The following is an 11,601-nucleotide window of genomic DNA, read 5'->3' as shown; positions in this document are numbered from 1 at the left end:
ACATATTGTATGACCCTACATCACTGTATGTACTTCGACTTCTTCAATAAGTGTTAAAATATCTGCAGCAAGCTCAGGGCTAACAAGTCCTAGAGATATCACATCATTTTCACATAACAAATATGGTGCATTTTTTACAATGTGGTCTAAAGCAAAGTCCTCTAACTCACATGAAAGTTCACTTTCTTCCTCAATAAGACATTCTTTGTAGTCTAATAAGTTTTCACGAAGTAATCGTCGTTGTTCAAGAGTAAGAGCTCTTTTAATACCAGTGTTAAAGTCTTCATCAAGAACCGATGAGTTATCTAATTCCCTACCTAGAAATTGGCTTTCACTACAGAATCCACAGACACACTTTAATTTGCAGTTACTACAGCATGTACAAGGAGGATCAGGCTTTATAACACTATAACCACTAGTATCTAATTGAAAGTACGCACACAAAGTATTCCTTAAACAGTTTTCAGTCTTACAAAATTCTCGGACTTCTTCTGAACAGTTTCCCTTAGCCAAGTCATATCCACTGAAGTAGATAATTGAAACGGCTGAGCGACCATCTCTGCCTGCCCTGCCACTTTCTTGTGAGAATTGCTCTAGACCTCGTGGCCCTCCCCAGTGAATGACACGCTCAATGTCGGGTATGTCTATACCCATTTCAAACGCAATGGTAGCAAAAACAACACGCAGAGAACTGTCAAGTTTCTGAAACTCATCAAGCACATGACTTTTATTGATATCAGCAGTCGAACGGTGAAACATTCCTATCAATCTATTATCTAGAGATTCACTTCTGTCATCTAATGAAAGTCTGAAATACTCATACAAATTGGAACAAGATACAATATTTCTGCAATATATGATTGTCTTTTTGGTGGATTTTTCAAATTTAAGTAGGTCGTTAATTAACCAGTCTAAATCTGCCAAATTCTTACTACTCTTTTGCACATAATATGATAAATTTGGTCTTTCTGGTATAACGGAAATAATGCTTGTTTTTATGTCCTTATCAAGTGTTTTCATAATGTCTTTCTTTATTGATCTTGTTGCAGTTGCTGTTAAAGTCACAAAAGTTGTTTTTTTTGGAACAACAGATCGAAGTTCTCCAAGATGACTATACTCCTTGCGAAATTCACCACCCCTGAAATAGCAAAAAAGATAAATAAAATGTAAATAAATAAACTGACGTTCTTCTTACTGCATTAATTGAAGCATACACACATCTCCTTCTTTCCATTTCGCGACAACCAATATATCGGGAAGTGTTTTAATTATTGGTTTTTCAATGAAATTTTATAGTTTTTATTTTATTTTTATTTTTTTTTTTAAATCTGTTAACCCTTTTGCTGCCAGGTGTTTTTCAGGATTGCATTTCATATGCCAGAAAATACTACCACTCAACATTAGTGACGTTACATGTCAAACAGTGACTTCATACCGTAATGACCGTTACATTGAAAGCCAATTGATGTAGAAACATATTACACTTTTTATTTTTTTTCTTATTTTGAAAAGAGGTACAGCAATGATGATTAGCTTTCATAAATCATGGACATATATGTCCCTCCAGCAGGCGGTGTGGACATGTTCATGTCTGTCATATGATATTTGTTTTTCATAATTGTTCTGTTTAAATTTAGTTATTAGTTGTCTCAATTGAATTGTTCAGATGACATATTTTTCTTTTATAGCTGTCTTTTAGTGCATGGGTATTTTCTAATTGTTGAAAATTGTACAGTTGCTTTTAATTTCTAATATCCATATCATCTGAACTTTTGTGGATAGCTATAGTTGTCTCATTGGCCAACATACCATGACCACGTCTCCTTATTCATTTTGTGACATACAAAATTGTTGCCTTCATAATTTAATCAGGTTAACATGTTCATAACAAAAAACTAGATACAAAATGTAAATACACATTATATAAATAATATCGTAAAAATTACCATTGTGTTATACAGTGAGCCTCATCTATAACAACTGCCTTCAAATTGTCATGGAATACACCCTGTGTAATACATCTCCGCCATGGACCTTTATTCAATACTGCTTCAGGAGAGGAAAACACAATGGAGAATTCACCCTCGATAATTTGTGCCGGAATACTTTTGTCTGTTTGCTTTTCCCCAAGGAATGTAGCACTAACACCATTGTTTTCAAGTAACCTGGTCAATCATTAGGGCTTGAATAGGTGATATAACAAGCACTGTCCCTTTGGCGTGGGTTACAAGTTCCTATAATTCTGGCAAATGTGAGTAAATTTTGGACTTGCCGATGCGAGCTTTTGTTTTTCTTAAAATATAAAGTCATATTTAGCTTCTAAATCTTGTAAGGTGGAGAGAATCGGAGACGGTAAGGGCTTGAATTATTCGAGTTACACAATAGTACACATGACACAACATAGAAAAGTAAAGAATAAGCAACACGAACCCTACGAAAAACTAATAAGAGTGCCAATGAGACAACTCGCAATCAATATCACAATAGTGTAACAATACAACACAGAAAGAAACACTATAAAATATCCATTGGAATGACACAACCTTGCACATAAACCTACACAATGACGTAAAGTTGGCAATAAAGAATACATAGAGGTGTGACCAAATTTGAAACAGTACTAAACAAAAACAGACATAAATTAAAAACCAATTGTTCAGAGAACAATTGAAAGTCTTTCCACATCAAAGAAATTTGGATAAGAAGAGTTTTTTCATACTGATGCGATTAATAATGGTTTAATTATATTTTTGTGTGATATAAGGGAGATAATATGCTACCTCTGGTGAAATGAATGTCACTTCCGGTCTCATATGATAGCTTTTTTCACACTGATTCCAAAAATATATAGTTTCTATATACTTTTGTATATAGAATGGGAGATAATTGGCCACTTCCGGTTTGATGGAAGTCATTTTTAGTCTTCAGTAATCAGTTTATGTATCTATATGACAAAATATATGGATTCTGAGTACTTTTATATGATAAAATTGCAGAAAAGGCTACTTCCGGTTTATTCAAGGTCACTTCCGGTAGTCATTTTTCAAGGTCATTTGTCACCTAACCTTTTGTACAAGGTCAAATGCCTTTATAATGAACTTAGTTGAAGTTATAATCAAATAACCTCATATCAAGACATTTCAGGGGCACCAACTCCTATAAGATGCCATTAGATTGTAGCAGGCTAAATGTAGCATATCTTCATTACAATAAAGCAGACATTTTGCACTCGTTCTTTTATATGTATTTTTCAGAGTGTCGGAAAAAATGCAAAAACAAGCAAAAGTCACAATTGAGAACTTGACCTTGACCTTTGACCTTTGACCTTGACCTCATTTTCTAAGTTAGGACCTAGGGGCATCAAATAAAAACATTACAGGGTTATACGGTTAACTGTTTATGAGTTAAAAAAACATACCGACAAATTTATTTTGTAAAGGTAGATAACTCCTATAAAATGTCATCGAATCGCTTCGATCCAAATTAGCCAAAAATTTCTGAGGATGTAACGAACAATTTGTAAAAGAAATTTTGTCGCTTTCTTTTTTTGTTACGAAGGAGATGCACACACATGATAAACAGTGAATAGGGAGATAACTCTTACAAAGAAAATGGTTTGCCTTAGCAGGGTGAAATTTGAAAGCGCATAAACTATACGATACCATATGAGAAATATTTAAGCGACATATTGCGAAACAAACATTTATCGCAAGAACAAAATATGGCGGAAGAAAAAAAAAATAATCAGAAGAAAAACAATAAAGACTTTATTATGTTTACGACAACAACGAATGAAATATGCGCTAAAATAATAAACCGACAACCAGTAGACTACAGATTTTCGAGACTGCGTAAGTGGTGTTACATAATTACATAAAAAGTGTGGTTCTAAAGATTTATTTCATTACACTAGTACTTAACACTAAAAGTGATAACACCGAACTTAGTGAACTAGGTTTGTACTAACAACATAAGGCAATAGTGGTTTTATCGTTGACTTATTTTGTAAATCGATAAAGGAGAATAGAACCAAAGTATCGAAACAAAAATGATCTGTATTAGGAGTATGTCATTGAAGTCCTATTTTCTCCAGATGTGCAAATAATTCTGACTATTATTTATTTGTATTGAACAATTCGGAAAATTGTATTTAGTAAGCAGGACTATCTTTAATTGGCAATGCTACAGTTATCCAGTTGTTCATGTCCTAACTGTTATTCCGACCCAAAATAAATGCTAGTGGTTGAGATTTTATACATGTATACAGGTTTGTCAAGTCATTTGGCCAGAAAAAAATCTGACAGGATGAAAGATCAGTTATATAGATTACGATGATGATATACTGAAGATGCAAAACTGTTTGTGTTTTTTTACATTTTAAAGATGAATTGCTTGTTTATATTAGCAATCCAACACATATACCCTATTTCAAATGTGCATTTAGTCAACTACTCTAAGAAATTTGAAAGTGCAATGTTTTGTATTGAACCTGTACTACTACTCAAACAGTCAGTCAAAACTGTCCCGGTGTTTAAACATTTTTTTAGACCTACAATTAAAGAGCCTACAATGAAAAATAGAATTTGATGATGAACTCACTCCATATTACACAGCATCCAGATTAAATTGGGATAACTAGTTCCCAAATATGTTTTACACTTGGATTTGGGTATTTCAGTTAAACTTTGTATAAAGAACCTGTTTTAGTTCATGATGGGTAGTATAATTTCGGTGTCTCTTTGAGATGAGATAGGAGAAAATAGTAACCAGCCTTGATATATAGTAACCAATAATCAATATTTGCTATCGAATCATAGGAATTGCAGTGTAAATTAAAAACTAATGTGAATAGCATGACGAGTTAGAAGTTCTTGACCAACTTTTGTCAAAACAAAATTGTTGACTACTGGGAAAATGTAGCCCTAGAGTCAAAACATGTAGCATATTAGGTGGCACCGAATCAGTCGTTATAGACGCTCATTAAAGATAACAGACTTATACTACGGTACCTCAAACCCGTTTAACTAATTGCAAATCATATTGGAGAAGAGTTCAAATAGGTATCGAAGGAAAAATGCTTATATTTTTTTCACACCAGACGCGCGTTTCGTCTATGTAAAACTCCTCAGTGACGCTCAGATAAAAATAGTTTAAAAGCTACAAGTACAAAGTTGAAGAGCATTGAGGACCCAAAATTCCAAACATTTGTGCCCAATACAGCTAAGGTAGTTTATACCTGGTATAAGAATTTTGAATTGTTAGTACTGATCGTTGTACCATCACAGTGAAACAGGATAAAAAAACCTAAATAGAAAGGTATCAGAAACTTCATTCTACATGCTGTAAATAATATCACAGGTATTTTGTGATATTGTATTTACAAAATGTATATGAATGTTTGATTAATTCTGTTAATGAAACATTTTAGATCTTCGAAATAGTACAAACAAATCAAAAATATTACTTGAATTCGCAGACTTAATTTATGATGAACATTAATACATCTCTATACAATTATTTTAGTACAAATATAAGGCCAAGAACAACTGCCATATAGTTAAAAAGTCGTCAATTAAAAATATTCTCATTACAATGATGTGTTTGACAGATTTTATCTCTAAATGTTTGATAATAATAATTCATATTGCACACTTTGACAGTTTATGTTATTATTTTAAACTTACCAAATACAATAACAATCAAAACCAAGGAGTAAATTACCAAACTCATAAACATTGCAATTATAAACAATACACTCATGACAGTTGCCGAAGTATTTACAAGGAAGACCGGTTTACTTACTTACAAACAGACCAACGGTGTGAAATTAATCCAATGTATAAGAAAGGTTAATCAAACAGTTAATGTGTGTTATGTAAAACGATCAGTAAATCTAACTTAGTGGCATAGATTAATGTACCAAAATCGGCTATTTTAGGACCAAACATTACGTGAAAACGACTGCATTCCATTCGATCAGTAATTACTAACAAAACTTGTTGCACTATTCCTTGATATATACTGATAAATGGTTCTGTTTCTCGACTGATTGTATACATGTACAGGAAGAGTTGTTACATTGGTCAAATATCTACTGTCAAGTAATTCACGTAATGACTAATCATAAAAATAAAGTAAATATTTTTGATTGGTGCATTTGATTTGGTCTAGATTTTTAACGCTTTATCTTCCGCAAAAATTGAATATATATTGAGGTGAAGCAGTCACCTTATTATTCTTACACAATGAAAATCACTAGTGTGTGGTTGATATCTTTTGCCTTTTTTAATGCATGCTCCGCTATTCCACTTAGCATGTTTTATCCATATGGCAATCCATCTCATGACAATCGTTTACCTCCGAACGACGACGGCAGTTCAAGTGAAATTCACATCAGTTCATCGTTTCCATTTTTCAACACTAGTCATAGGTCGCTTTTTGTAAGTATTAAATACACCATTGATACTAGTAGTATATTCAATTGATGCCTTCAATAGTCCGAGTTTAGGGAAATTTCTACAAATGAGAAAGAACATACTTGGGATTCGTGTTGCTCTGCCTTTGCTTTTCTGTGTTGTGTTTCGTGTACTATTGTGTGTCTTTTTCTTTCTCAGTCATGACGTTGTCGGTTTATTTTTTCTTTCTTAGCCATGGCTCTGTCTGTATTTTTTCTTTCTCAGCCATGGCGTTGTAGGTTTTTTTTTGCTTTCTCAGCCATGGCGTTGGCAGGTTAATTTTTTCTTTCTCAGTCATGACGTTGTCGGTTTATTTTTTTTCTATTTTAGCCATGACGTTGTAGGTTTATTTTTTCTATTTTAGTCATGATGTTGTCGGTTTATTTTTGACTTAAGCGTTTGAATGTTCATGTTGTATCTTTAGTTTCTATGTATGTGTGTTTTTTTCTGTTCAACTTCAAAGAGACTTTCAGAGTAATGCTGTAAATATCATCTCCTCTTCGAAACAAAATTGTCTTCAATAATCGACGTGTTGAATACCTCCAATGTGTTCCGTACTAACTTTTTAAAGCTCGTACAGCGTAAACGGAACATCGGATTTTTACAAATATTATACATCTTATACCAATGATCAGTACTATTGTGTGTCTGTTGTATTTTTTCTTTTTTAACCATGGCGTTGTAGGCTTTTTTCGACTTAAGAGTTTGAATGTCCATTGCTACAAGACCAGGTTCAATCAACCATTTTTTTTATTATAATGTCCAGTACCAAGTCAGAAAAATGGCCATTGTTATATTAAAGTTCGATTCTGTGTGTGTTACATTTTAATGTTTCCTTTCTGTTGTGTCGTTGTGCTCCTCTTATATTTGATGTGTTTCCCTCGGCTTTGGTTTGTAACCCGGATTTGATTTTTCTCTATCGATTTATGAATTTCGAACAGCAGTATACTACTGCTGCCTTTATTAACAAGACTTCGTAATTATATTAATTAAGTCTAACCTTTTGGCTACATACAGTGCCGAGTTTTAGAAATGGAAAAACTCTGACCTAATAATGGTTTTGTTCTCTACTGATTGTTTTACTACAGTATAGAAATGAACTTAGTCGATTCTCGATGGACAATTTAAAATGGTCGATTTTGTACTTTATTTTATTCCTTCTAAATGTAGCCAATATGTTAACAAAATAAAAAATCTTATTGATATACATGTATTGTAGTAGCCATAGTATATGCAAAAGGGGAAGTAACTGATTGCTTCCAGGTTGTTAAAATATTTTGTGACATGTCCTTTTCTGTGACAGTAGCTAAAGGACTATTTTTTTTGTTTTTTGTAGAAATACCTCTGTGTATTGCAATTATCTACAGGATATAACAAGCAGTCGTTAGGGTGCGATTAGTATCGAATAACCAAATGATATCAATAAGCATTCCGACGCGTTCATTTCAAAAGAAAGTTAAAAGAAAGCTAAAAGCATGCATGATCATATGCTATCTTGCCTTGATTCACGACGCGACACATGTTTCATTACTCATTTTGTAGTTGTACTTATTTCCAACCGGAAGAATATAAAACTTTGTATCAACTGTCTTGGACAGTCACGTTACTTCAGTCTATTTAAGAGCCCGTCCTTACTGTTCATATGCTTCCATCAATTTTACATATTTTATGATAATTATCTGGATACAATTATATTCAATCTAGTTTGGTTAGTAAGAAGTGTGGAATTATTAAATTACATTTAGTGATGTGTCGGTAATTATATTCAGTGACAAACGTTGATGCTCATATGTGATATTCCTATCAAATGCAAGTTAAATAGAAGTCCTATCATCTAAATGGTCAGTAACGCAGAAATGCTTTGATGTGTCAAATTGAATAGTGCAGGTATTTTTCTTTTAAATTGATTTACGACCATCAAGAGGACATAACAATGATAGCCAAAACAATCTAAGAAGCAACATGACATTACATTTCTGCGTCTGTTACAAGTCAGGTGCTTCTGGTATTTGTTAGTCTTGTATGGTTTTTTTTTTCATTTTAGTTCATTTGTATATTTTGGAGTTTAGTATGACGTCTATTTTCACTGAACTATTACACATTATTATTTAGGGGCAGCTGAGGCCCGCCCCCAGTTCGGGATTTTCTCGCTAAATTCAAGACCAAATGGGGAACTTCGGCTGTTTTCTGCTCTTTGGTTGGGTTGTTGTCTCTTTGACATATGCCCATTTCTATTCTCAATTTCATTAAAATCCCTTCGAGACGTAAAAATCACGTACATTTGTGCAAAGGCATGGTTTATATTTTTTTATTTGTTTTACGTTCAAGGTTGTTGTCCTTTTAGAAATGACATAATATAATCAAATAAATCAAAGTATCATGTTATAACATTTGTTTTACTTGTTTTACTTTTTTAAGTCAGTAGCTGTGGTATGATTATCACAAAAATGTCTTTCTAAAAATAATAATGTGAACAATTGCAGGTTAATGAACGACCACTAACAATGAAAACAAAAATGTGCCGTAGAGGGGATAACAATACATATAAAACATATATGCAAAAGATGAAACAATACAATACTGAAAAAATTGATAGTTTTAAGCCAATGAATTAAAAGCATACAATTCAAAATAAATTGATGATATTTTCTTAACAGAATGCTTTTAAAACACAATATATTGTAGCTAGAACTATGTTGAATTCTATGGTTTTATCAACTAATTACAAAACTCTTTTATCAGAGTTACCTAATTGTAGATAAATTACACATTTCGCGCATTCGTCTAATCAGTCACATCAGTTGTGGATGATTTGTAAGAGACTAACTGAATAACAAAATCAAAGAAAATTCAACACATTGTTACGGCCAGAAATTACCTCTAAATTGTAGCCAACAAAAGACACAAATCAATAGTAAAATTTAACAATATTTATTATATTAAAGTTTACAAGAAGTATTACACAAATATTACTGTCAACTTAACTGTCAAAATATGAGTCCAATCTTTTATCTTTATCTGTATTCGGAAATCTTCTAGGAATCCAATCTGAATATTACGTTCACTACTAAGGTCACAATCCAGTATGATGTTGTTTGTAGAATAAAAGTGTCAATCCAAATGCTATGAATATTAATGTCTATCGATGTCTAAATCTAAGTCCAAGAGTGAGAGTTTAACTTTAGTGTCTGTATATATATATAGTTGTCATGGAAGATTCTAGAACAGTCTATAATGGAACATCCTAGAGAGTTACAACAGAAGTTTCTAGTAAAATGTAGAAGTTTATATAACGCATCTTTTATTAGGATCATTCTGGAAAGTTCCAATCATTCTGTAATTGTTCCAGTGATTTCTAAACTGCACAGTTCTAAGATTATTCTGTAAACAACTATCAGGCCACACAACACAAATCAGGCCAACATAAATAAATACAATAATTACAATATCATTTATATAACATAATTACAATATCATTTATATAACATAATTACAATATCATAACACCTCCCCCCTTTAAAGAAGTTTTAGTGTAACAAAAACTGATCATGAATATTATGAACAAAAATACATAGTATATACAAAGTGTTTTAATAAGCTCTAGATAAAGCATCTGCTATTACATTATCTTTACCCTTAATATGTTTTACAATTACATCATATTCCTGTAACAACAAACTCCACCTAGTCAACCTCTGATTGTTGTTTCTCATTTTATGTATGAAGGTGAGAGGATTATGATCAGTACAAACAAGAATAGGATATACAGTGGGTTTCAAATATACATCAAAATGTTGAAGTGCTGACAACATTGCAAAACACTCTTTTTCAATAGTTGAATAATTTTTCTGATGTTTATCTAATTTCTTGGAAAAATATGATATAGGTTTCTCAACAGTATCATCTGTCTCTTGATATAAAACAGCTCCAATTCCTACATCGCTTGCATCAACGGCAAGTTTAAATTGTTTTTCAAAGTCTGGAGTAATCAGAACTGGACTATTAATTAAAAGTGATTTGCTATTTTCAAAAGCGTTTTGACAATTTTCACTCCAGATAAATTTAGAATCTTTTCGTAAAAGATGAGTCAATGGTTGAACCACAGTAGCAAAATTTGAACAAAATTTTCTGTAAAATCCAATCATGCCTAAATATCTCATAAGTTGTTTTCTATTTGTAGGAGGAGGAAATTTGGAAATGGCTTCCACTTTAGCCATAATAGGTTTCACTTGACCTTGGCCAACTGTATGCCCTAAATAATCAACAGTGGCCTGACAAAATTCACTTTTACCAAGATTAATAGTCAAATTTGATTGTGACAATCTATCAAAAGTATCATACAAATGTGTTAAATGCTGTTCCCAGCTATCACTACATATAATTAGATCATCAATATAGGCATAACAACAGTTTAAATCTTTTATAACATTATTGATCATTCTTTGAAATATAGCTGGTGCACTTTTCATGCCAAATGGCATTACAGTATATTGAAATAAGCCATCTGGTGTAACAAAAGCTGATATTTCACAAGCTCTCTGTGTCAATGGAACTTGCGAATAACCTTTCAACAAATCAAATTTGCTCACAAATTTTGCTTGACCAATGTTGTCAATACAATCGTCTATCCTTGGAATCGGATAGGAATCAGATTTTGAGACTGAATTTACTTTTCTGAAATCAGTCACGAAACGAAAGGTTTTATCTGGTTTTGGCACAAGGAGACAAGGCGAGCTCCATTCACTGTTACTCGGCTCAATAATATCATTGTCAAGCATATATTTAATTTCTTTTCTCATAACTTCAAGTTTGAGTGGATTGAGCCGGTAAGGATTTTGCTTAATGGGAGAAGCATCTCCTACATCAACATCATGACAAACAGCAGTGGTTTTGTTTGGCACATCTGGAAAAAGATTTTGAAAAGAAAATACCAAAGTTTTTATTTCTTCTCTACGATCAAAAGACAGATGTGCAATTTTTGAGTCTAAATTTGACAAAATTTCTGAATTTTTCAATTTAACTGTCTCTTCCATAGTTTTAGAACTAAAAGGTGGTTCAATTACATCTGGTTTGTCATGATTGTTCTCAAATTTAACCATGCCTAAAGTGGTAACTGGTTTACTCTCACATTCATTAGTACGCTCAA

General features: G+C 32.5%; 2 protein-coding genes across 3 annotated transcripts in view; one reads left to right on the top strand and one right to left on the bottom strand.

Annotated features, from left to right (window-relative positions):
- On the bottom strand, window positions 1–2,028 carry LOC143078458 (ATP-dependent DNA helicase RecQ-like). The gene is made up of 2 exons (XM_076253319.1): window positions 1,947–2,028; window positions 1–1,138 (listed from the first exon to the last, which is right to left on the bottom strand). The coding sequence occupies exon 2, from the start codon at window positions 1,018–1,020 to the stop codon at window positions 16–18; it is 1,005 nt and encodes a 334-aa protein (XP_076109434.1). The 5' UTR covers window positions 1,021–1,138; window positions 1,947–2,028; the 3' UTR covers window positions 1–15.
- A 4,205-nt stretch (window positions 2,029–6,233) lies between these two features.
- Window positions 6,234–11,601, top strand: part of LOC143080941 (uncharacterized) — a 29,251-nt gene continuing 23,883 nt past the window's right edge. For both annotated transcript variants that reach the window (XM_076257134.1, XM_076257133.1), the window contains exon 1: window positions 6,234–6,440. In XM_076257134.1, coding sequence (XP_076113249.1) covers window positions 6,246–6,440 — 195 coding nt within the window. In that variant the 5' untranslated portion in view covers window positions 6,234–6,245. The remainder of the gene's footprint in view (window positions 6,441–11,601) is intronic.

The sequence above is a fragment of the Mytilus galloprovincialis genome, chromosome 6 (genome assembly GCF_965363235.1).
Source record: "Mytilus galloprovincialis chromosome 6, xbMytGall1.hap1.1, whole genome shotgun sequence".
Classification (NCBI taxonomy): domain Eukaryota; kingdom Metazoa; phylum Mollusca; class Bivalvia; order Mytilida; family Mytilidae; genus Mytilus; species Mytilus galloprovincialis.
This window is presented reverse-complemented; position numbering and strand designations above follow the sequence as displayed.

What these genes read in the sequence shown, in the direction of transcription:
- LOC143078458 (XM_076253319.1), bottom strand. Translation starts at nt 1,020, where the DNA reads ATGAAAACACTTGATAAGGACATAAAAACAAGCATTATTTCCGTTATA.